Raw genomic sequence first — 27,730 nt, forward strand, 5'->3', positions numbered from 1 at the left:
GTAATGTCCATTTATAAGCAGAGCATAAATATTTATTAGGATAAAAGTAGAACATTGAACATGGACAGTGACGACAACACAAGAGAAACATAAAATTAATTAGTACAGATGCCAGGATGAAGAAGATACTCAAACTCAAATAGTTCAAGACACAAAGTAATGCTGTCCAACATAGGTTCAAGATGAGGGGCCAGAGGTTTTGTGGGGTTGTAAGGAAAAACTTTTTTACCCAGAGGTGACAGTCTGGGATGTGCTACCTGGGAGGATGGTAGAGGCCACTTGCCTCACATCCTTTAAAAAGTACCTGAATGAGCTCCTGGAACATCATAACATTCAAGGCTGTGGGCTAAGTGCTGGTAAATGGGATTAGGTTGGAGTTCAGGTGTTTCTTGCAAGAGCTTCTTCTGCACTATATGATTCTATGATCCTATGTAATTTTTCAAAAATAAATATGGATCAAAAGGCTAAAGTGATTTGCGCATTGGTTATTATTTTTGAAGACAGACAGATGAACATAGTTCGTAACAGAATGGCATTTTGTGAATCACATATACCATAATGTTTTTGTCATCCTTCCTCTTCCTACAGTTCATACCATGTTTTCTAAAACTCAGTAAGAGTTGAATTTAATAAAGTGTCAATCATAACTCAATGGTATTACTTTTGATTTCAGTAGAAATCCTTGACTTGGTAGAAGTGAGCAACTCCAGGGCAAAGTCTCAATTATCACAAGTGAAAGGTTGATTAAAAGAAAATTCTGCAGTTGAAGATTGACTGTTGCATCCTCAGGGAATCTTTAGCATTGTTTCTCATATAGGAGACAGCTCCATGTAGAAGTCTTTGAAGTCCCTGTCCCATCTGTCACAGAGACTCAAGTACATATTCTACAGTCGTAGATCATGTCCTAGCCAATATTTATTCCATACATCATTAAAACAGATGATCAGGTTATTGCATATCAGAATTTCTTGTCCACAAACTGACTGCCACATTCTCTACAACAATCATTACATTTTGACAAAAATGTTTAATTGGTTGTAAAGCACTTTTGAGACATCCTGGGGCTATGAAGCATGCTATATAAAAGCAACCCTTTCATCTTTCCTTTGAAATCTGATCATTAAAAAGAACGAGAACACTGTTCTGGCAAACGTGCTCTCATCTACATATGACAGATGAAGGTATTATGAACATTTACAACATTAACTGTGCCACACAGTCAGATTCACAGTTCAATACAAATGAATGATTATGGGAGCAAACATTGCAAAAGATTGCTAACTCTATTATTAGCTTTAAATAGATTCCCTCCACACTTGTTGGTGCTCAATATAAACATGCCATCAATCAAAAGAATGCCGGATGTTGAATCAGATGACCTTTCAGGATTGTGAAATACTGCTTCTGCTCATTGCCACAAACCACCAAATGTTGCTGATGCAGCCAGTGCAGAATGCTCAGAACGAGTTCTACCAAATGCATATTCTGTGAGCAGGGAATAGGAGAGAATACAGACAAGGACTTCAAAGTCTTCTACATGGAGCTGTCTTTTATTTTAGGAACAATGCTAAAGATTCCTTGAGGATGCAACAGGCCAACCTCCAATTGCAGAATTTTCTTTTAATCGACTTTTCACTTGTGATAAATGAGACTTTGCCCTGGAGTTCCTCACTTCTACTAAGTCAAGGTTCAAGCAAGATATTCCTCGGGTTGGTCAGATTGAGGCTTAAATTCTAGATCCCTGAGTGTAAGATAAGTACAACAGTGACAAATAAAGCAGATGGACAGTCCACACATCTCATTTATCTGGACAACTACTAAATCCATCAAGGTATTTTTATAAGGCAACCATGACACTACCTGAAATATGCAATACTGAAATGAGTTTTAACAACCAATTATGGGAAATGTAAGACTCATTACAGCTTGCACTACACAAGATTCAACTAGTTGTTCAGGCTTGACAGAAAGCTAAACTGCAGTCTTTAAAGAAGTTGTGGAAAAAAACAAATAGATCAGTTTGAAAAGGTATCTTTTTATGTGGTCAGATGGGGGCAAGCATGCTATACTTGAGTCTCAATAAAACTGCGGGTGCTCTCAACCCATGCCTGACTTTCCTCTTATTTGACCCCTTTTCCCCAGGATGAACTATTGGCCAGTCTAAATGCAGACTAGTGACCACAACTTCCCTGATTCATATCAGTGGTGCCCAGCAGACCAGTTTAGAAATTCTCTCTTGTCCAACATGTGAAATCATTGCACAGATCAATTCTCTCATTTTGTCAGGTGCAGCTGAGTTTAGGTTTAATTTTTCCTTGACTTATTAGTTGGAAACAAATCAATTCCTGCTTGCTGATATAATGGATGATAGAGTTTTGTTGGCGCCTGGATATAACGAGCAAAGAACGCAAATTGCAAGCATTTCAATTATCACATTCCCTTTGGTCCCATTTGCCTTGAACAGCAGCTTCCGCCCTTCTCCCACCGGTCCTGGGTGATTATGACTTGAAAGAGAAATTTCCTGGAGTAACGTCTTTACCTGGACCTTGTTGATCTTGTGCCTTAACATCAAAGATCTTTTGCTAATACCCTGTCTACATAAAGTAAACAGGACAAGGTTATTGCTGAGACCATCATCACCTGATTAAATCAAAGAGCTCCAAAATAGTCAAGCAAGGTGGCTGCTCTGAGGTCTAATATTAGAAACTGATTTCTAGGAAATTGGAGGAAAATTAGGTTCCTGAGTACAAACGTGTCTTTGGTCAGCACACCCTGTGCTTGACAGCAAAAAAATGTTAGTCAGGTTGTTATTCCATCTAACTGACCAAACTCTACAAAATGTACACCAACTTACTTGACCACCCTGCAGGCAGAACGCAGGCTGAAGCCCAGAATAACCAGCTGCTTATCGCTGGGTACATATAAATTTACCAAGGACATAGGAGTGCGGTGGTTTATCGGTGCAGTATCAATTGTGCATAAAATTGGCTGTTACATTTCTGACATACAACACTGACGACAATTCAAACAAAAATACATATTGGCTATAAATGGCTTTGAGACGTCCAATGGTCATGAATCCTATATAAATCCAAGTCTTAAAAAAAATGTGGTAAAGACTGTCTGTTGGGTAGTCTGCACTGGCAACTGAAAATGAAATTGTTGCTGCAGAATTGAGCTGCCCTGTGAAAATATCTCAACTTCAGATGATTGGCTAATGACCAAATCCCCAAGCTTTTCTGGCCACATAAATTGCTCTAATTTGAATAGCATGGATTTGATCCAAAGGTCATTCGGGTTTTATTTTTGGACACAATGGCCTTAATCCTCCAAACAGTGTCGAGCTCCCTCAGATTGCATCTCCACTCTTACTTTTCTGTGCCCCTTTCTGGTCGGGACTTTCAATTTTGGCTTCTCCAGAAACGTGGAGCATATCTACAGAGCTGCTTCTTCATATTGCTGGACGGTCAGAAGCCATGCCCCCTTTTAATGGCATTAGCTGCCATATACCGATAAGTAAAGAATTTTAACATCCTGAAGCTTATTTGAAAAGCTAAGAAAAAATAGGTAAACGTATAAGGAGGCAGGGCGGGTAACAGGATAGGATGGATGAAGGGATCAAGTAGGTCACAGGGATGGTGGCAGAAGGTTGAGGTGGGTTAAGATGGGAATAGCAGGTGCATTGGTCAGGTGGGTGACTGATCAGATCACATCAGTGGGTGGAGGAAGGTAGCTAATCAGATGGCGTGGAGTCAGATGGTGGGGGATAGTCAGGTCAAGTAGATGTGGGTCTAGAGGCCAGGTGGTGGGGACCCGGTTGCATTAGGAGGTGAATTGAGTGGTATGGGTGAGGAATTAAGTGGTGAGCTCAGATCAGGTCAACAAGTGGTGAGTGTCTGGTAGGGGATTGGGTGAGAACGTAGGAATACTGGAGCAGAAGGCGGTCATTCAACCTTAGTCCACCAGTCAATTAGATAGATCATGGCTGATCGTCTACCACAACACTATTTACCCCACAATATCCCTTGATGTCGTTGGCAGCTATGAATTTATCAATCTCTGTCTTGAACACACTCAATGATAGAACTTCTGCAGCACACTGGGATAGAGAATTTCAAAGATTCCTACCCCTTAATCTGAGACTGCAATAGCCTTTCTGCATCTATCCTGTCTAACTCCATCTTTAAGTTGCAATTACATCACCTCACCTTCTAATAAACTTGAGAGAATACAGACCCAGGCTCCTCAATCTCTCCTTTTGGGACAGTCTTGCCATCCCAGGAATAAGCCTGGTGAACTTCCATTACCTCCTTGGTAAATATATCTTTCCTTACATAGAGGGACCAAAACTGTGCACAATACTCCAGATACAGTTTAATCAATGTTCTATATAATTGAAGCAAACCATCTTTATTCCAGTGCTCAATTCATCTTGTTAAAAAGGAAAACATACCATTTTCATCCTAATTGTTTGCTGCATCTGCATGTAGGCTTTCTGTGACTTACGAAGAAAAGACATCAAAGTCCCTTTGGACATCAACACTTCCCAACCTCTTGCCATTTAGAAATACTCTGCGCCTCCATTTCTCCTACCAGGATGGAAAACCTCACACTTATCCACATTATATTCCATCTGCCAAGTTCTTGCCCGTGCACTAAGTCTGTTCAATTCCCCCGAAGCTTCTTTTCATCTTCCTCACAATCTATGTTCCCACCTAGTTTTGTGCCATATGCAAACTTGGAAATATTATATTTTATTCACACGTCCAACATATTGATATAGATTGCAAGCAGCTGGGGCCCCCAAGTATCAATTCTTCTTGTATCCCACTAGTCACATCCTGCCAACCTGAGAATGACCCACTTGTTCCAACTGTTTTCTGCCCCATCCATCCCATTTTTATAACTTTGTTTATTAACCTTCTATTTAGGACCTTATTGAAAACCTTCTTAAAATCCAAATACATCACATGTACTGGTTCTCCCTTATTCTATTCTGGAATTTGTGGACAGGAGAGATAGTGGGGTTAAGAAGGCATAATCGGGGATGGAGAGTGTCAGGTTGGCACCAGGTTGCTTGTATGTTGAATGAGGGGGTTATGAGGTCAGGATGGGGGCCGGTGTAAGCGATTGCAAGAGGTCAGTTGTATAGTTAGATGAGGAACATTTCCTGGGTAACTGAGAATCCAGGTAAGTGAGTTCAAACTGTTGTAATGTGGCTATGTTGTTTTATATTTGAACGTACAATTTTTCAAGTTTCAACCGACTAAAAATTTTGCAATTTGAAATGAGCCAAAGCAAAGTGCTTAAAAACACAAGGTCATATTCCAAGATGAAGGTGAGAAACAAACAAATCACCCTCAAGGCAGTGTGAAAAATGAGACATTTTCTATAATCAAGACACCCATCAAAACTCAAAACTGTTTCAGGAGGAGATATTAAAAATGAAAATTACTGGTATTGAAACAATGGCTGCCACAGGCACCCAAAACCTCTTAGAAATAAACTGTGGATGAAGTATTTCAAGGCTAGACTGTTCAGCCAATAGAGAGAGAGTGTAAGTGATACAGGCAGTGTCAAGTCAGTCTGCAACAGAGGAACAAAGCTGTGAGCTGCTCTCTCTCCCTCATGACAGTGTCCACCAGTCTGAGAAGCCAAATCTACCAGAGACCTACCAGCAAACCAAGATCTCAATCTTTTATAGCTGACTGCATCTAAGGAACCAGCTAATCGGGGTGGCACGGTAGCACAGTGGTTAGTACTGCTATTTCACAGCTCCAAGGACCTGTGTTCAATTCATGGCTTGAGTCACTGTCTGTATGGAGTTTGCACATTCTCCTCGTGTCTGCATGAGTTTCCTCCGGTTTCCTCCCACAGTCCAAAGATGTGCGGGTTAGATTGATTAGCCATGCTAAAATTGCTTTCAGTGAGCGGAGATGCGTAGGTTAGAGGGATTAGTGGGTAAATATGTAGGCATATGGGGGTAGGGCCTGGCTGGGATTGTGGTTGGTGCAGACTCGATGGGCTGACTGGCCTCTTTCTGTGCTGTAGGGTTTCTATATTTCTATGTTTCTTTTCTATGATTCTAATCCAAATTCTATGCAGCATTTAAAATTAATGCCTCAAAGTTGATCAAAGAACAATTAAATAATTTTTTTTATATTAGATTCTAATTCCTCTTATTGCTGATAACTATGTCAATGGGTGGAATTCTCTGATGCTGCTTGTGGCAGTTTTGATGGTAGGTGGAAGTGGAGAATCTAGTGGGAACCAAAAAGTCATAAACCCACAAGGATAAAATCACATTGAAATTTTCCCAATATCAAGTCCATCTTCCCACTAGCTGGTGGCATGAATGCCATTTGCATCTTATGAATAGTCATTAAAACATTTGCCTACAGGCATTCTAACAGGCCTTCCGATGTTGTATCATGCCAGCAGGAAGTTCTGTCAGGACGTGAGTGACTTGGAGGGTAACCTCTAGGTGGTGATGTTCCCAAGCATCTGCAGCCCTTATCCTTCTAGTTGTTAGTGGTCATCGGTTTGGAAAGTACTGGTGAGTTTCCACAGTGCACCTTGTAGATGATGTACACTTCTGCTAATGGTCATCGGTGGTGCAGGGAGCAAACATTTGTGGAAGGGATACAAATCACTTAGACTGCTCTTTCCTGGATTTTTGAATTCCAGTGTTGTTGGAGTTACCCTCATCCAGGTAAGTGGAGAGTATTCTATCACACTCATGACTTGTGCTTTGAAGATGGTGGACAATCTTTGGGGTGTCAGGAGGCAAACTATTTGCTGTAGAATTAACCTGCTCTGGTAACCACAGTAACTTTGCGACTAGTTTAGTTCGGTTTCTAGTCAATGGTAATCCCCCTAGGATGTTGATAGTGGGGGATTCAACAACGGTAATGCCATTTTGAATGTCAAGGGGTAATGATTAGATCCTCTCTAATTGGAGATGGTCATTACCTGGCACTTGTATAGCACAAATGTTACTTGCCACCTGTCAGCCCAAGCCTGGATATTATCCAGGTTTTGTATTTGGGCATGGACTGCTACAGTATCCAAAGAGTCACGATTGGTACTAAAATGTCCCCACCTTATGGTGGAAAGAAGGTGATTGATGGAGCAGCTGTAGATACTTGGCCCGGGGACACTACTCTGAGGAACAGCTGCAGTGATGTCCTGGAACTGAGACGATTGATCTCCAATCACCACAACCATCTTACCATGTGCCAGAAATTGCCTCCTGATTTCCATTGACTCCAGTGAGGCTGGAGTGGTTGAATCAAGGAGCAGGCTTCTTCCTGAGGCTGCTCGCCTTGTTCCTCTGGTTTGCTTACATCCTGTATCGTCTGGTGAAGGCAGGCAATCTGAAGAGAATAATACGAGTGTGTTGAACTGAAGAAATTAAAACCTTTGTTATCATCAACTGAGAAGGTTAAATAGAGAGGAGAGCCAGTTTGCCCCTGCTCATAACACTGTGCCTGGCCTCCAACACTAAGTTAGAGTTGGAGGCCTTTTCGGAGGGTACTGTGGTGCAAGAAAATTACCCACTGGAAGTTCAAATTCCCGACAATTCCCATAGTCAGTGCACTGGGATTTTCAAAGGAGCATGAAGCTTTTCTTTTGGGGTGCATCTGGCCTCCAAGGAGGTTTAAGGTTTAGTTATTATTGTCACAAGTAGGCTTACATTAACACTGCAATAAAGTTACTGTGAAATCCCCCGTGATCCAGAGACTGGAAGAGTGGAGCCAACAAATAAAATCAAAACATTTTTCTTGCTATTTGCAGCTACACACCAGGTGGCCCTTTAATCAAATGGAGAGGTTTTATGGCAACAGACAATGTGCTGTTTATGAAATATCACAAATCATCTGAGGGTAGTATTTCTCCGAAGTAGGTGGAAATGAAGTGCTTGAGGGACTTCAATGAACAAAATCATTCAACATAATGCAGGCCTTTTGCAGAGATACCCAGTTCAGTATGCCAACAACAGAATGGATTGGATGCTCGCATTCTCTGCATCCCTTGAAAAGGTTTGGAATTGATGCTATCTTGGGTAAAAATAAGTTAGCCTGGAAGTCCCCTTCAGTTTGACTTCTCCGTTAAACTTGACAGGCCTGCCACAACCTTCTAGTTACTAAATGACCACTTCCTGAGATTTTCAGCAAGAATCCTACACTGGCTCATCTTTCCATCAAAGAGTTGAATCAATTGCTGATTCAGCTCTCAAAGGCATTGCCTGGGGCAGATTAGAGTCCAAATAAGAGGCCAAAACATGGAAGAGTGCAGAGTATGGCTTAGGTAGAAAACACATACTTTACATCTGTCTTTGGCAAGGACAATGCTGCCAAAGTCATTGTGAAAGAGGAGAAGGTGGTGATATAGCATGGGCTAAAAATTGCTAGAGGTTTAGGTGGTTGCATTTAAAGGTAACAGGACCAGATGGGGTGCATCTCAGGATGATAAGGGTGGACATTATAACAGGAATATTCCAATGTTCCTTAGAAATGAAGGTTGGTGCCAGAAAGCTAGAACATTGCAAATGATTCTCTTGTTTAAAAATGGGGGCAAGTATAAATAAAGCCAGTGACTACAGATCAGTGGTGGAAAGATAAATCAAGTTTAACTAACTTGATTGAGATTTTTGGTGTGGTTCGCTGAAGGTAATGCTGTTGATGTGGTGTGCACGAGCATTTTGATAAGATGCCAGCAATGTTGCAGTTCATGATAGCCTGGAAACACAGTGAACTTTAGAGAGGATAGTGCCAGACTTCAAGGGGATACAGCAGGCTGGTGGGGTCGGAGCTGGCGCTACCACGATGGACTCACTTGGGCAGCACCGCCAACTGGAGCAGGCAGCAGAAAACCAACAGTTCTTTTAAAACAAAACGGAAACCCAGTGATTTAAACAAATCAGTGTCAGCTTTCCATAGCAACCAGGGAAAAGAGATTGTACCTCCCATCGCCATGGGACATTGCCAAGCTGTGACATCATATCCAGCACTGCACTGCTCAAACAAACTCAAAATTCCTCAACCAGAGGAAAAAAAAGCCAGGATTCTGATTGGCTGGGATTTTGACAGACTGCAGGGTATAAATTTCATTGAGGGATCAGGCGTGAGCTGCAAGTATTGGTCCAATTGTGATGGGCGTGAGAAGGGTGTTCGTATCAGTTCACTTCTGATTCTGTCAGTGTTTTGATTTATAGATTTACTGGAATGGTCAGTGCATTATTCCTCTAAATGACTGACCAGAAGTTAAACAAGCAGAGTGTTGACCCACAGCTTGCTCACTGCCCGGGTGTATTCATACAAGAGGCAGCTTGAGTTGCCAATGTGGAGGCAGTGAATCCCCCATGTTAACCTGCTCCTTAAGCCTGTCACTGGGTTATGAGGATGCGATTCCCAAGAACCCACTAATGCCTTGTCACCGGTTTTCCTTAAAGTCACTTCCACCAATGTTTCCCAGAAATGGAAGTGGTGTGGAGGGCGGCAAATGCCCTTGCAGCAGTTCTGGATGGATGGGGCAGATGATGCACCAAGAAGCGAGAAGTGGTACATTTTGCTCAGAAGAATAAACCGCGTTAACATAGTCAGAGGTTTACAGAATGGAAACAGACCCTTCGGCCCAACTTGTCCATGCTGCCCTTTTTTTTTAAACCCCTAAGCTAATCCCAATTACCTGCATTTGGCACATATCCCTCTATACCCATCCTTTCTATGTAACTATCTAAATACTTCTAAAAATACAAAATTGTACCCACCTCTACTCCTACCTCTGGCACCTTGTTCCAGACACTCACAATCCTCTGTGGGAAAAAATTGCCCTTCTGGACACTTTTGTATCTCTCCCCTCTCACCTTAAACCTATGTCCTCTAGTTTTTGACACCCTACCTTTGGAAAAAGATTATCTACCTTATCTATGCCCCTCATTTTTTTATAAACCTCTATAAAGTCACCCCTCAGCCTCCTACGCTCCAGAAACAGGATTCGAAGTGGGGGCACAGAGAAAAAAACTAAGGAAATAATAATGAACCTTTATAAAATATTGGTTTAGCCTCAACTGGAGTACTGCATCCAATTCTGGACATTTTAGCAAAGAGGAAGTGGTTTGAGAGGGGGTGAAGATTCATGGAAATGATTGCGGGTTGAGTTTCAGTTACACTTTTAGGTTGGAGAAGGTGGAGTTGTTCCCCTTAAAATAAAGGTGATGAAGAGATTTGATGGAAGTATTCAAAAACATGAGGGGCATTGACAGAGTAAATAGAGATAAATTACTCCCTTCAGCAGAAGAATCAAGAAAGAGAGAAGGTGACTGGCAAAAGAAACAAGGTTAACATGAGGGAAAGCCCTTTAATGCAACAAGTGGGTACAATTTGGAATGCACTGCTTACTGCTTGAAAAGGTTGTTAAAGCAGATTCAATCATGTTGTTCAAAAGGGAATGGTGTAAGTGTCTGAAGGAAAATGAATTATAGTGTCATCTGGAAATAGAGGAGCAGCTGAACTAACCAAATTGTTCTTTCAGAGATCTGGCAAGGGCTCAACAAGCCAAATGGCTTGCTTTCATGCTATAGCCATTCAATATATTCTAGAAACATTCCTCCAAAATAAGGATACAAGAAACTTTTAATAATGATACGCTGTGTCGAGTGCAATTTTTGAGGTTAGGTCTCTCCTTCATGCCACTGAAAGCTTGGGAGAAGCCGAATATAACCTTTACACTGGGTATAACATTCTTCAACAAACTCTGCATTGGCTGCTGCGATACTACTGAAGCACTGCCTCACCATCAACGTCCCACTCAACAACTTCCCCACCTCATTCCATTTATTGCTCATTCATAACCTCCCAACATCCAAAAAATTGGCCCACTCAAGTCAACCAAATGAATAACAGGTCTTGAATGAGGACAATTCATTCATCAAACACTGCCCATCCTCCACCCAAGAGAATGAGGCCTCTGGTAGTTGTGTTATTTTCTGAAGAGGGATGCACAATAGAGGATTACAGTAAGCTATCCTGACCAATAAAGGACAACAAGTCTGGGCAGTCAAGGACACCATGTTCCCTGGAAGCATTTAGCAGAATTTATTTAAAAAAAACTCATCTAAGCCTCAGTTTCATCATTTATTTTATTAAATCAACCACACTTTGACATTGAAGAGTGTTCCAGTAAGACTATAGTAATGACGCTGAGCCAACTCACTACAACTTCACATAATTTATACTTACTTGGATTTAGGTATTCCCTTCTTGAAACAACGGCAAAAAAGAAAGTCCTCCACAGTTGCACAAGATAGAAATTTGCATAAATTCACTTGTGCTTTGATAGACACTGTGTTTCCTGGCATCGGAGTGTTTTTGAACAAATGAAACTTGGAAAGGTTTAAAGCTGGCAAACAAGAGATTTTGAAATCAGGTGTAAGTCCCACCCAGTCTCCCTGAAATTAGTCAGAAGAAAGTTAATCCAATAGCCAGCTCCTTGTTACTGCAGGTTGAGCAGCATACGCAAGATAGGGATGAAGTGAATGATAGATTGGCCCTGACCAGAACAAACCTGGTAGCCTTAAAAGGTTTGGAGGTTTCACGTCATCACGGTTCCACCATTTTTCTTTCTCTGAGCTTACATTCCAGACTCCTATTCGAAAAAGCAAGTCAAATTTTGGCAGGTGAAGACACACAGTTTCAACAGTTCTCACAACCAATGGCAACAGCTAATTCAGCCTCCCCCACCATTTGGTCATAATGACAGTCTTTAAATTATGACTGGCTCTTAATTGTCACTGAATATTAGTGATAGATAACCAATGTGTAAACCCATCTCATTGCTAAAATATGGCTAGTTCAAAAGCTTCATTCACAACCGTGCCATCCAGTATTGGAAAACTTCTCACTCTAACAGCCTAATGAAGGATTAAACTGAAACAAAAATTAAGTTTGCTATTTCAAGAACCAGAAAATTGAACAAGTTCCCAGAGAGCCCAAGGAATCTTTCAATGAAGATGATTCAGAAATATGACTTGGATTTGTAAAGCATGTTTAAAAAAGTAAAACTTTTTAGGCCCTTCACAGAAACATTGCGTCTATAGGTATTGTATAGAACCGTATGATCAAAAAGCAGTAAAATATTGAAAAAAATCTACTTAGTAATTAGATGCAGCTAAACATAAGAAAATATTGCATCTGCTTTGAGAGTGACAAAATACAAATTAACCTAACTTGTTTATGTCTATGGCCTGACCCATATACATTACTGTCTATATTTTGGATACTATACTGAAAGAATACACTTATTTATGCAAGACAGTCTAGAATTGGGCAATAAAAATTATATCTCATCAGCAAGAAGGGTTTCAACAACTTGGCTAATAACTTTTTTTTAAAATCATTGTGGGAGGGTCGATAAACCTCACATCAACAAAAAGAGCTCAAAAACTACAGAAGTAATCAGAAGGTCAAATAGAAATTCCAGTAGAACTGTCACATAAAAGGCAATAGACAAAGTAATGAGAGGAAGGCCACTCAAGTGGATAGAATAAGTAGGTTTAAGACACTGGATGATGTGTTTCTAAAGAAAGAAGGTATTAAGGGATAAGAGGAGGGTCAGTGTGGCTGAAATCCAAATTTGTTTTGGCCAGGGTGACATTTTAATTTTTCCATAAGTCGTTGACCAAACACAGACCTCCTACAAGAGGAGGAAAAGTAGCAGAAAAATTGGTCTTGTACCATGTGCAGAAATTTTACTCATTTCAACTGGTGCCAACATTTGTACATTGCTGCAAACAGCAAAAACATAATAAAATTTGATAATGAGCCACACAGCTTCATTAGGTCATGTGACCAAATGCTCATCGATACCAGGAGGTTTACGAAGCGAATTGAGAGAGGTGAAGAGGCTGAGGGAGGGAATTCCAAAGCTTAGGACCTGGACAACTGAAGGCACAGTTACCAATAGAGGATTGAGATTCTAGGATGAGCAAGAGGCTAGGACTGGATGACAATAGAGGTCATAAAAGATTACAAGATTGACAGAGATTGCAGGGTGATGCAGTAATGTCATAAATTTGGAATTTCAAAAAGCCTTAGACAAAAATAAACTCATGAGGTCAGAGATCGTGCAGTCATGGGGCAAGAAGCAGAATAAATGGTCAGTTGGTTACAGGCAGGAAGTATGGTTGTAAAGGAAGTTATCCAAACTTGCAGTGAGAAGTGGTAGTCCACAGTACTATTTATCATTTATATCAATGATTTATAATTGACAATTGGTAGTACAATTTTAAAATTTGAGAGTGAAGGCAGTGAGTATTTTTGACAAGGGAGGTGATGCATTTTGCCAAGAGGAATAAGGAGATCACATATACCTTGGAAATAAGAGTCTAAATGCACTAAAAGAGTACAGAGAAAAGTTTATTGATCACAAGTAAAACTTACATTAACATTTCAATGAAGTTACTGTGAAATTCCCCTAGTTGTCTCACTCCAGCGCCTGTTCAAGTCAATGAACTTAACCAGCACGTCTTTCAGACTGTGGGAGGAAATCAAAGCACCCGGAGGAAACCCATGCAGACACGGGGAGAATGTGCAAACTTCGCACAGACAGTGACCCAAACCAAGCTTCCTGGCGCTCTGAGGCAGCAGTGCTAACCACTGCGCTGCCCCAAAAAGCTAGGGATGTTAACCGCAAAGTATTTAAGGCAGCACGCAGTTTAATAAGGCAAATGAATACAAACGAAGCACTGAAGACCACTCTCAGAGAAGAATAATTGAAAAGTTACGTTCAACTTATACAGATCACATGTGGAACGCTGCGCATCGTTCCTACCTCACTATTACAACAAGGATATAGAGGCACCAGCAAAGATGTAAGGATGATGCTAGACTGAGAGATTACACTCATCAGTGAAAACTGAACAGGTAGGACTCATTCCTCTAGAAAAGAGGGACGATATACAAGAGGTCTTGAAAATTTGGAAGAATTTGATACAGCAGGCAGAGCGGATGTTTCAAATTCTGAGTGAGTTCAAATCTAGTGATTATCAGCAGAAATATTGCCAGAGAAACCAAGAAGCAATTCAGTAATTTTTTTGTAAAAGTTAGAATGTGAAACTTGCTACCACACAGTAGTTGAGATAAAGAGCATTGATGCCTTCATGGAGAAACTGGTTAAATAAATGAGGGAGAAAAGAATAGAGGGAGATGCAGATATAGTTAGATGACTTACTTCAGCAGGAGGCTCACACGGAGCATAAGCATCAGCAGAAACCAAGTGGGCTGAATGGTCTGTTTCTATGCTGTAATTTAAATTTAATTCTATTTAAATTCTGGTTTGGACTGAATAAGTTAATAAACCCTGAAAAATGAGGAGTCAAGAGAATACAGTAAAGTGGCACCAACCCACAAAGATCTGTTTAGAACCATGAGTGTTAGTTTAGATAAAGTTCCAGATGAAAGAGTTATGATCAAGATAGTGAACCTTTTGAAGTGCATGCCAAAGTTTTTGCTTCATTAGATGTTGCTGCAGATATTTCAATGCTGTGAAATACAAGAGACCCAACAGCAACTCCCAAAATGATGATTCTGGTGTGTAAGTTGATAAAACTATATTCGTTGTGAAACATATTTGATATTTTGTCCCTTGTCATACAAGACAATACAAGAACAAGTCCACCTTGGCATGGATTAATGGCCAAATGCAATAACCACTTGTATAAACTAATTGTTCCTTTACTTAGGAGTGCCTAAGCGTAATTTTAAATTTGGTTAGAAAGTCAGACTCCTCACATAAGAAGAAGCCAAGAGTTAATTAGTCCTAACTTAGGAACATATATTGAAGCCCTGGATGCATGGAGGTAATTTTTTTTTTAAACCAAAACAAAAAGCTCTAATGAAAGAACAGAATCATAGAAGCCCAACGGTGCAGGAGGAGGCCAATAGGCCGATTGAGTCTGCACCAACCACAATCCCACCCAGGTCTTATTTCCGTAACCCCACATATCTACCCTGTTAATTTAGCACAGTCAATCCACCTAATCTGCACATCTTTGCAGTATGGGAGGAAACCAGAGCACCCTGAGGAAACCCCACACAGACATGAGGAGAACGTGCAAATTCCACATAATGGCCAGAGGCCGGAACTGAACCAGGGTTCCTGGCGCTGAGGGAGCAGTGCTAACCACTATGCTGCCCTAAAGGATTCAGGCCAAAGGCAAGATGGCCAAAGTAGAGACAGGAAGATTGAGCATGATGGTCACGCTGAAAGTCATGGGTGATATCGCTGCTAATCTTGAGAAGCAGCAAGTGCTGATAGCAAGCCCGTAAACAACTTTTTGTTCAAAATAAAGCACATGGGGAAAATAATGGACTTCCCACAAATTTCAGAATGCATAACCCAACATCAGAATAATTTGTTCATTTTTCCATTAATGAGGTACTTGGGTATAAACCATGATTGTGTAAATGAAAGTTTCTTTGAAGAAGTTAGCAAAACTGCAGCAAGGGAGTAAATTGGTGACAACAGGAGCTCATAAATACCAATTAAGTTGAAAGGCAGTTCAATTATGCAATTGAAATATAATTATAACACAAACCACACACAGAATTTTTCCTATAGTCAATTAAAGCTCTGAAGCAACTGTCAAAAACTACCAAATGAAAAAAAATTCAGTTGTTACTGAAAAGCTGGAGAAAGAGGAAAAGAAAACAGCAAAACTACTGCACATACTGACAAAGGATAAACACAAGTCAAGGGAGCCAATTCCTAGCCAGTAAACATACAATTCAAAAAACTGCAGAACACAGAACTTAGATCTTTTCCAAATCACACTAATTTTAAAACATTTTGTTTTCATAGATTCGTACAAAAATTAATCACGTTTATTAGGCAAAAATACATGAAATGTACCTAGTTTATCAAACAATCAGATCAATAAATCAATACAAACCCATCGTACCAGTTTCCAGATACAGGACCAAAGTGGACAAAAAGAGTCATCAACGTAATCGCCTAAATGAAAGTGGTCAGGGTACATTCTGAACAGACAAGGAGTGATTTCAAACCAGTAACAATCTCTCTTCAGACAATGACCAAAATGATCATGAAACCACTCGAGCTTTACTTCCATGGTTTGCCTGACTGGCAGTCTCAATCTAAGATTACACACCCTGGTATCAATTCACTACATCTCAGCACCAACAAAAAAAAATTCAAACCAGAAAACAACCTGCTCATTTGAAAGACAATTGCCAAATTTTATTCATCAGTGGTTATCTTTGCCCAGCACAAAGTCTTCACTTATTGTAAAACAAATCATCAAGTTTCTTGTGCAGTATGTGATCAACAAAAAGTATGTCCAGATTGGGCCCCAAATTTCACTCATCATAAAACTGTTTGCCACCGTGCAACAGTAGTTAAAATTCCAGTCTAAAGAACATGCAGTGCCTGGCAAAGGAAAGTGATGGAAGGAGATTGGTTACATTGCTTAGAATTAACCCTTCAGGGTGTTCGTCACAGCATATTCATTTGGTGCAAATTCTGTTTATTCAGCAGGGCAAGAGTTAAAAGTTAAAACAAACCTTCAACTTCTGATGTGTACACCTCCAATATAGTGTTTTTTTCTGTGCCCCACAAAAAAAATGTCTAACTACTGCCAGACCATCCCAAGGAGAAAAACAGCTTTGTGTTATTGGTATATCACACCAAAGACTTGGCTTACAACATGGAGCAGGAGGGTGGGGTAAGAGACACAAGTGACAAGTCGAGCAGTTTGAACACAGAATGCAGATGATTTGGGAAACAAAGAATTGATTTCTACAGCTACCAAAAACATGTACCACAGCTCTTGAGATTCAGAAACTTGAATTACCTATTATTAAACTTGCTGTACAAAAAGTTTAAAATTTACACAATCCAAGCTGCCAAACCGTATAAAAGTATCAAATTTCACATAAAACTGTACAATTATTTTTCAGCAGGTCCAAATAGCTGGACAAACAACCCCCAAAAATATACTTCTTTTTAAAAAATGCATTCACCCTGTGTATAACAAAAGTTTATGCAAGGATTTCTAATTCTATACAGCAGTGCATCTACCTATATATATATATTTATATAAAAAGATGAATAGTTTTCCAAGAAAAACATGATATGAGAAAACATGGGCAGATGGGTGCAATCACTGGTGAAAACAAGGCACTTTCTTCCAGGTTGCAGTTATTATAAACATTGTTGACATGAAGAAACAAAATCAGGTGGGGTTGGTGTGTACACACAGACTGGAACAGTTCCAAGGATGGGTTAACATTAATGTTTACACAGTCAGGGAGACACACGAGGTGAGTTTGAGGTAAAACTCTATACAGAAGTGGTCACTCTTTTAATGGCATTATTGACCTCATTTTTGTTGGAGTCCAGTCCTTTAGCAGCATTCATGTCATTCCTCAAGTTCTCTGCTGTCTTTTTCAAGGTCTTCAGTTCCCCTGGGTGTGGAGTGGCTCTCCTCTGAAGTGTGCCCTAGACATTAAATACACAATTAGTAAACAGCAGGAGATTCCAACAGGAACTCATTTGCCACACTGGAAGCAATCCAATGACCAGCAGCAAATAAGAAATCTTTTGTTGATTCTGGTGAACATTTTCTTTTCTTACTTGCTGTGATACCAAGAGGAAGTTCTGTTTAAGTACGTGTGTAGTTTCAAGTTCGTAATTTTCTGAGGGGTAAGCAATGTCGGACTCCTACAATTCTTATAGTTCTGGGAGTTACACCAAATTAAATGGAAACACAAGTGGGACTTGTCTCTCTCTCTCTATGACTTACAGCACCTTTTAATGTACCAAAATATCTGAGGTGCTTCACTAGAGTGTTAAAAAGCCAAAAAGTCACCCAAGGGGATACGAACAAGACTTGAAAGGCTTTCTCAAAGACATAGATTTACAGAAGCATCTTAAAAGGAAAAAAGAAAGGTCATGAACATAAGAATTAGGAGCAGACTACTCAGCTGTTCAATTACATCTGATTACAACTTCAACTCCACATTCCTGCCTGCACCCAATTAATTTCTACCTCCTTGCTTGTCAAGAATCCACATCTGCCTTAAAAATATTCAAAGACTCTGCTAGAAGCAGAGTTCCAATGACGTATGACCTCAAAAAAATTCCTCCTCATCCGGGTGTTAAATGTGTCTAGGGCGGTGGATAGAGGAGAGCCAGTGGATGTGGTCTTTCTTGATTTTCAGAAGGCGTTTGACAAGGTACCTCACAAGAGGTTATTGCAGAAGGTCAGGGGACATGGAGTTGGGGGTAGGGTGTTAGCGTGGATAGAGGATTGGTTGTCAAATAGGAGGCAGAGAGTGGGGGTCAATGGGTGCTATTCGGATTGGCGGATGGTGACTAGTGGAGTGCCCCAGGGGTCGGTGCTGGGGCCTCAGCTATTTACCATTTATATAGATGATCTGGAGGAGGGAACCGAGTGTAGGGTGTCGAAATTTGCTGATGACACCAAGATTGGTGGAACAGCAAATTGTGCGGAGGGTGTGGAGAGTCTGCAGAAGGATCTAGATAGGCTGGGCGAATGGGCCAGGAAATGGCAAATGGAATTTAATGTTGGCAAGTGTGAGGTGGTCCACTTTAGTAGGAATAATGGTAGGAAGGGTTATTACTTAAGTGGCTAAAAACTGCAGCAGGCGACTGTGCAGAGGGACCTCGGGGTCCTTGTGCACGAGTCACAAAAACCCAGCTTGCAGGTGCAGCAGGTGGTCAGGAAGGCGAATGGGATGCTGGCCTTCATAGCGAGGGGGATTGAATATAAAAGTAGGGAGGTCTTGCTGCGGCTGTATAGGGCATTGGTGAGGCCGCAGCTGGAGTACTGTGTGCAGTTTTGGGCGCCGTACTTACGCAAGGATATTTTGGCCTTGGAGGGAGTGCAGAGGTGGTTTACTAGGCTGATGCCAGAGTTGAGGGGGTTGAGCTATGAGGAGAGGCTGAATAGATTAGGCTTGTATTCGTTAGAGTTTAGAAGAATGAGGGGAGATCTCATTGAGACGTATAAGATGATGAATGGGATGGATAGGATAGAGGTGGAGAGACTCTTCCCGCTCAGAAAGGATAGTAGGACTAGGGGGCACAGCCTCAAGATAAAGGGGGGACGGTTTAGAACGGAGTTGAGGAGGAACTTCTTCACTCAAAGGGTGGTGAATCTCTGGAATTCTCTGCCCGTTGAAGTGGTGGAGGCTGCCTCGCTAAATATTTTTAAGACGCGGGTTGATGGGTTTTTGATAAGAGAGGGGATTAAGGGTTATGGGGAGAGGGCGGGAATGTGGAACTGAGCCACGACAGATCAGCCATGATCTTACTGAATGGTGGGGCAGGCTCGAAGGGCTAGATGGCCTACTCCTGCTCCTATTTCTTATGTTCTTATGTAAATGGGCAATCCTTTTTTTTAAAAGCAATGACCCCCTGGTTCAAGATTCACCCAAGAAGGAACATCCTCTCCATATCCACTCTTTCCAGAACAATCAGGGTTTTATACATTTCAACAAGTCGCCTCTTACGCTTATAAACTTCAGTAGAAACAAGCCTAGCCTGTCCAATTTTTCCAATACAATCCAATCATTTCGGGTATTAGTTTAGTAAACCGTCTCTAAACTGCTTCCGATGCACTGATATCCCTCCTGAGTAAGGAGGCCGACACTGTACACTGTACTCTACATATGGTCTCACCAATGGCCTATATAACTGAAGCATAACCTCTGTACTTTTGTACTCAAACACCACATAAATGATAATGTTCTATTAGCTTTCCTAATTACCTGCATATTAGCCTTTTGTGATTCATGCACTAGGACACCCCACAGACCACTTTGCACCTCAGGGCTCTGCAATCTCTCACCATTTAGATAATACGTTTTTTTTTATTCTTCTTCCTCAAGAGGCCAAACAGCTCAGGGAGGGAATTCTGGAGCTTAAGTTTCACCAGCTAAAGGCATAGCCATCATTGGTGTAAAACTATTAAAATCAGAGGTGCTCAAGAGGCCAGAATTAGAGGAGCACAGGGGAGTTGTGCAGCTGGACAAGATCACAGAAGTAGGAAGAGGCAATGTCATGAAGGGATTTGAAAACACAAGTGAGAATTTTACAATCAAGGCATTGCTTAATCTGTAGCCAGAGAAGGTCAGCAAGCACTTGGGTAACAGGTGCATGGGATTTGGTGTGAATTAAAACAAAGGTAGCAGATTGAATGGCCTCAAGTTTACAGAGTATGGAACAGGCAAGATCAAGTAAGAGTGTTTTGAATCAGTCTCGTCTAGAATTAACAGGTATGGCGGAGGGTTTGAGCAGCAGAGTTGAGAAAAGTATATAGTCGGGCAGTATTATGGAGGTTGGTCGTCTCAGTGATGGTAGAGATATTTTAAAAATAGTATGTCAGATGTGCAATAACCAAGTCTCTTACATTTTACACACGTAGATTGTTAAGCCTATGGAATGAAGGTAAACCGTTCAAGGATCATTGTTTGCAATTTCTTTCTCTCTACTGAGACAGTCTAGATTCAATTCACTTTTGATATAGATTAGGAACTAACAAATTAGTGACAGAAGAGGTCAACATGCTGTGGAGGTAGTACACAAATATGTGCCAGAAGCAGTCAGGCAGTAGAGGGAGGGGGTGGGGTGAAAGCAGCCTGTATTGCAAAATGACTGGACTTCAGAAAATACTGTGATTAATGCGTGAACATCATATGAATGGACGTGGTTTACTGATAAGGAATTAGACACCAGGCATAAGTGTGTATGGTCTCAACTTTTCAGAAAAGAGATTAATGGAACAACAGGAAGGGTAGCATATTTGAAATAGGAGAAGATTACACTTTTATTTGAGCCACAGTGTTAAACCCATTTAATTTTCATATCCTTGAAGGACCATAAATGACCACTGAAACCAAGTCAATTTTATTAAATGAGTAAGAGCTAACCACAAAGAGATGAGGGTAAAAGAGCAAGGAGATTGGAGCAGTTTATTTCTAATTCAATGAAACTTAATAGATTGCTGACTCTAAGACTGCAAACTTGCTTTCTAAGCTACAATAAAAGTTTAACGCAATCATTGTAATATCACACAAAGCTCAGTGCATCTTGAGCTGTTGCTAAGAGATGTTAATATTTAGAATGGATACTTGAGACAGGAAAAGTAAATCTCCTAGGCTGTAGTGGTCACCTAATATGTGACTCAATTTATATGGCTCTCAATGCTAGTAGCACAGATTACTGACATGGAAGGAAGCCAAACAGTACTTCATTGAAAAAAATTGCAATGGCCCAAATTTTGCAGTAGAAATAATGGTGGGACTAGTACTGCTCACCATTATTACAAAGTAAATCAGACAACAGCTTTTGGCGTCAGTCCATTCACAGTTTTAGGATTATTCAGGATTATATAGGATTTACAGCAGAGAAACAGACCAGGTAGCCCAACCAGTCCACGCCTGGATTTATGCTCCACCTGAGTCTCCTCCCATCTTTTTGCACCTAAATTCACCACCATAGCCCTCAATTCCCTTCCCTCTCTGACACTGTCTAGTTCCCCCTCCAATGCATCTATACTATTCACTTCAACCCACTTGGATGAAGAAGTTTCTCTTGAATTCCCTACTGGATTTCTTGGTGACTATCTTGTATTAGCAGCTCTTGTTATAATCGTCCTCAAGCAGAAACATTTTCTCTGCACGTACTCAATCAAAATCTTTCAGAAATTTAAAGATCTCTTTAGCTCAATCCTCAGTTTTCGACTTTTAAGAGAGGAGAGGTGCAGCCTGTCAATGTTTTCTGATATGTATAGCCATGGATTTCTGATATCATCTTTGTCAATCTTCTCTGTACCCTCTCTTCTGCCTCTATATGGCAACAAGAATGGCACACGCTACTCCAACTGAGGTTGAAGTTTTTATTCAGGTTTAGCATATCTTCCCTACTTTTCAGTTCGATCTTACTTAAAATGAAGTCTTTTGTTTGATTTATTATCACATGTATTAACATACAGTGAAAAGTATTGTTTCTTGCGCATTATACAGACAAGACATACTGTTCATAGAGAAGGAGACGAGACTGTGCGGAATGTGGCATTATATTGATACGGTGTAGAGAAAGATCAACTTAATGCAAGGTAAGTCCATTCAAAAGTCTGACAACAGCAGGGAATAAGCTGCTCAGGTCAGTTGGTACGTGACTTCGGACTTTTGTATCTTCTTCCCGAAGGAACTAGATGGAAGAAAGGATGTCCGGGGTGCTTGGGGTCCTTAATTATGCTGGCTGCTTTGCCAAGGCAGCGGGAAGTGTAGACAGAGTCAATGGATGGGAGGCTGGTTTGCGTGATGGATTGGGCGACATTCATGACTTTTTGTAGTCTGGTGCATGGCTTACATTTTTAAGACATTGCCAACCTGTGGCACAACATTTACTCATTGGTGTATTTGTATCAAGATCCCCTTGTTTCTTTACCCACTTAATCTTGCACTTCCAAATAATAAGTAACCCTCCCTCTATTCTTCCCATCAAAAATGTGCTACCTCACAGTTATCTGTGTTGTGCACGCTTTTCCAAATATATATCCATTCTGAGGATTCACTAATGTCGTCCTGTCATTTATTGACGTTGTCTTCAGTATTGACTATGTTGCCCCATCCCAATGTCGAGCCATCCACCAATTTAGAAATTGTATTTTTGATTCCAATATCCAACTCACTAAAGCAAATTTTGAATAACAATTGTCCCAGCACAAATCATTATGGAAAACGCACATTCTGCCTTTCTGACCCTTACTCACATAGTCTTTGCTTTCTGTCTTGAAGCCAATTAACAATCCATTTTGTCACTTGCCCCCACACTGTTTGATTTTATTTGTAAGTCTAGTGTGAGCCACCTAATTGAAGGCCTTTTGAAAATACGGACAATTGGATCTACCATATTACCATTGTTACCTCCCCAAAAAAACTAATAAAGTTGATCAGGTAAGATTTTCCCTTTTCAAATCCACACTGACTACTCAGTATATTTTTCATTTCTAGTTTTCTTATGTTCTCTCTTTTGCCAAGGGTTCCATCATTTTTCGTAACATTGATGTGAAACTGACATGTCTATATCTCACTGGATATATCCTATTCCCCTTCTTAAATATAGGAATTGTTAGCAATCCACCAAACCTCCAATGGTTACGCCTTTTTCTAATGAATTAGAAGTACTAATGCTCTTCCTTCGGTTCTTCTAAAGATCAAATATGCAATCAATCAGGACCAGGGATTTTGTCCTCTGGGTTTGCGTATTTTGTTCAATATATTCTTTTGGAAGAGCTGGCAAAAGAAGGACCTGGAGGAACTCAACAATGTCTTGAAGTTTGGGTGAAGAGAGAACCTAGAGCCAATCAGCAATATCTAGAAGAACTTTCTAATCCAGTCCAGTCTGTAGCTCCAGAGTAATTGATTTGTTGGTGAATATTTTGCTCATTTAGTTCCATGCAGTTTATTTGTAATTGTAAACTTTATTAGTTGCAATAAAATTTTTTCATGAGATGTGGGCGTGACTGGATTATTTGCCGTTGAACTGAATGGGTTGCTGGGCCATTTCAAAGGGCAGTCAAGAGCCAACCACATTGCCACGGGTCTGGAGTCACATGTAAGCTAGATCAGGTAAGGATTTAGATTTCCTGGTCTAAAGGGCATTAAGTGATTTCGTTTTTACAACGATCGACAATGGTTTCATAATCAATATTATTAAGGCTAGCTTTTAATTCCAGATTTTATTTCCTCCTCCTGAATTTTTTTCTGTAATTATGTTTCAGCAATCTTCATGTCTGGTTCCTCCCAATGCACACTTGCCACCAGCTTCCCTGCGCACATTGTTGTACGGGCATGTTAGCTCATTTTTAAAAACAGTATTTTGTCAATCTTCATGTTTCATTTGGAATAAAGTTAAACGTGGCAATCTGGAAGCTGTTGTCCCCTGCTCCTCCAGAAGCTTTGTTCCCCCTCATCAAGACATTTGGCATTTAAATACATGCAAGGGTGTTTAATTACAATGCTTAATCCACTAACCACAACCGAAAAAGTTAGGGCTGGTGCATTCAAGTCTGAGTGTATCCTTAATAATGTTATTAGGTCTTAATTAGAACAATACCTCTGGCCCCAAAAGGTAAATTTCATAGTTACAAAATCTCATTCTTCCAAGAGTTAAATTATTGTTGGAGATTTTGAAGGAAGTATCTTCACCTCTGCCTCTTTTCTCACTCTCTTAATCCCATTTTTCTCTTTATTTTGATTTCTGTACCAGATTTCACATGATATTAAATATTCTAATTTATACTTCCTGGTTTATATGCTCTGTGTCTCAGTGAGGATCCTTCAGTCTGACTAGTTAAAGGGTCACGCTATTGGTTGCCCTGCTCATTTGCCTTTGATCTCCTGCGCAGGAAACAGTGCAGGAAATGATCTTCTGTAACTGCAAAATGTTGCTCAATAGCACAGAAAATTCTGTGGGCAGGTAAGCACAATGAACAATAAGCGCCATTCCTTCACCAAAGATTGCAAAATCCAGGTCAGTTTAACAGGGATTCTACTCATTCTGCTTCATAGCAGATAAACAACATAGCAGAACATTGTAACCTTGTTTACGTCAGTTGTTATTTGCCAACTAATTGCTTAAATATTCTCTTACATTAATGTAGTATTAAGAACTATTGCTTCAATAGTCTCAAAAACAAGTTTATACTGTCCACAAAACAGGGTGAACAGTAGTAAGTACATGTATCTTGTTGGATTTAAAGATGTTGGACAAACAGAATATTATTTTATACATTAAAAAACTTTAATGGACTTCCATGTAATGTTTATTGAATGCAAGATTAAACTAAAAGCAATCATTTGTAGAATTAGTATCTTTACCATCTAAATCCTGCTCAGACATCAGGCATCTGCTTTTCCAGTCAGTAAACAAAGGTTTACTAAGTGGATGGGATTTGACGTAGGTGGATATCAGCTACATCTACATTTCAACAACAAAATGTGGTAAAAATAAGACGCGGTAGGGATTGGTTTGTGTTATTTTGTAGTTTACAATGAAGGGTAACTAGAACTGGTTTACTGTAGTTGTAAAATAATGGCAGAGAGTAAATGAGCAAGAAGTGTTCTCCACCCTGTTTGGTGCTGCCAGTGAAGAAAGGCAAGAGTGAGAAACATCTTTGACCTATCTCTTTCTCAGCCAAGTCAAAACAGAAAGTTAGCATGGGGGAAACGCACAGGTATAAGTGAGCATTCTGCAGTTCGGTAACAAAGAGAGGTGGCATATTAGCTCAGTCATCCTTTTTCTTTGTTTTATTCCCCTCCCAAACATTTTTATTGTTGTTATTGCACAGGTCACGGTAGTACGTATTAGGTCTATTGGTACCTGTTAAACTTAACGCTGAGACTCTTATACAGTATTCACACGTGCACACTAAACTGCAGGTTGCTCATTTAAATCGGAGACTTTATACATAGTCCCCCACTCTGACTTTCTGCTTTGGCTTGGCTGAGAAAGAAATGGATCAAAGATTTTTTTCTCACTCTTCTTGCCTTTCCCCAATGGCAGATTAGTATCAGGGCCTTGCCTATTCTGTGATAAGGGAGGATCAGTTTATTTATTTATTACTGTCACAATAGGCATACACTAACACTGCAATGAAGAAAATCAATAGGGTGAGGAATTTTGGTGGTAATTAGTGTTTTGGGCTGCTCCAAACTGAAGTGATGTACTTTCTTGCTGCCTGGAGTGACAGCTTGATGAGCGCATAAGACGCAGTGTTTCCTCGTTTGACTAGCAGTAAGCCAAATGAATGCAGAATCAGATCTTGTGGTTTTTAAGTCTGGTAAAAGTTAAGATTGCCTCTAGAAGTTCCAGTCAAAATGGCTGGAGTCAATGGCAAACAAGAACATGCAATGAAGTGGCAGTCCATGGTTCTGACACTACTCATTTGGAAAGGTGTGGGGAGAACTTACAAAGTCTGTGTGGGCCAACAGACGGGCAGTTACAAATTTTGTACCATTGCTTTTTCAACCTGCTGCTGATGTGAGATAATTACTACTAACTTTTAGTTGTCCTTTCTTTTACTTCAACTAGAATGAATGCCCTGTATCAGTGTTTCCCAACCAGCGGCACTGAAAAAAGATTCAAAACGAATCAAAATTTATGTAATTAAACTAAAACTAATCCTCGTCTTCAGCTTTGTGGTCGGCGTTTCCCAAGACCTGACGGAGTTTGGGACCCCAAGCGTGCGAGAGCTGGGGAAAAGCAGCACATGTGTAGTTCAGATGTTGTATGTTGGTCAGGGCCACGCACATGACCAATGGGATTTAGAACTGAAGACAAACACCCCATGCACCGACAAAAAAATGAAAACTCCAAAAGGGCACAAACACCCTGGGAGAGCAAGAGAGACAGAGAGAGATTTAAAAAACAGGCAAGAAGACAGGGAGAATTTAAAGACAAAGTTCTCAATAATAGAAGAAAACAGAAAATAAGAAGTATGCCTCCATTTTTTTTTTAGTATAGAGGTGTTCAATGAATGGTTGGGAACCTAGATTGTGGTCCTCAAGCGAACATTTGTTTCTCACTTTGTCTTATTGTGGAGACAACAGTATTGCACAAAGGTATTCGATGCAGCAGAGGGAATGTACAAGATTGCATACGGCTAGTTAAAATGCGGTTGGCTGACACTAAATTTCAGATGCTCTGAGCACAGCAACAGTCACGGCTTTGTGAAAGATGAAATGCATTGTTCAGCGAGACACATTTTGACATCATTCATTGCAGACATGCCTTCAAGGGACTTGCAGCAAGAAACACTGGATGGCCTGGCACACACGAATAGGGAAGAGTTTGAGAGACTCTGCGGTCCCCATCCCATCTTTCCAGGTTGTCGGAGTGCCCTTTTCCAGAGAATTAGAAAGGGAAGGATGGCCCTGTCAATCTGGCAGCATTTACCTTTATTCCTAGACAGACGATTTAGTGAACTAATCCAAATAGGAATGGTCCTTTTTCAGTCTGCTGTCAAAAAGGCAACTTTTCAGTGGAGAAAGGTAGATTTAGGATGATGGTCAACTTGTACCATTAATTATTCACTCATTTGCACATTGAACTGCCTCAGATAACTTGCAATTCACTTAGTAGCATTAGCGTGAATGTTTAAAATGCTGCTCCAGACCATTAGCAAAACAGTGCATTTAGATAAGGATTAAAGAAAGAAATCTAAGACTTATGGGAAACATCATTGGTTTCCTTGAGTGACTGAAAAATGCACCATATGGAAATTAGCTCCTCATCTATTACCTTTTCTTCATCGTCATCATCGTCGTCATCTAAGAAGCGTATTGCACTGATTCTGTTCATTGCACGTTCATTCCACATTTCATCAGACATGTCATTCACCAAGCTTTCCAATGCTCCGCAGCGTGGCAAGTTATCTGCAGGAAATTGGTTGAGTACAGTTAATGACTTAAACAATTTTACAAAAAAGAAGTGGTAATAAGCTTGCATTATGTTTATATTTTTAATAATTAATTATTTATAAGCTACTCGGTTTTAAAACAGAGGAAAATCGCTCTTTAAACATTTTTCTTCATGAAAGAGGAAATAATATGAAAGAGGCCTTTCAATACGCGAAATAGCATTAGGACTTTTGGCCAAGTTTTCTGCTGCCTGTCTC

The 27,730-nt window shown here is 40.3% G+C and overlaps 1 protein-coding gene across 1 annotated transcript in view; it reads right to left on the bottom strand.

The window, feature by feature from the left end:
* Positions 1 to 27,730, bottom strand: part of lrrc1 (leucine rich repeat containing 1) — a 402,129-nt gene that overhangs the window by 193,839 nt on the left and 180,560 nt on the right. Inside the window, exons 13-15 of the mRNA XM_080192020.1 lie at positions 27,355 to 27,488; positions 17,401 to 17,520; positions 7,233 to 7,376 (exon numbers count right to left, since the gene is read on the bottom strand). Of these exons, the coding sequence (XP_080048146.1) occupies positions 7,233 to 7,376; positions 17,401 to 17,520; positions 27,355 to 27,488 (398 nt within the window). The remainder of the gene's footprint in view (positions 1 to 7,232; positions 7,377 to 17,400; positions 17,521 to 27,354; positions 27,489 to 27,730) is intronic.

Source organism: Carcharhinus amblyrhynchos, chromosome 7 (assembly GCF_965287045.1).
Source record: "Carcharhinus amblyrhynchos chromosome 7, sCarAmb.v2.hapA, whole genome shotgun sequence".
Lineage (NCBI taxonomy): Eukaryota > Metazoa > Chordata > Chondrichthyes > Carcharhiniformes > Carcharhinidae > Carcharhinus > Carcharhinus amblyrhynchos.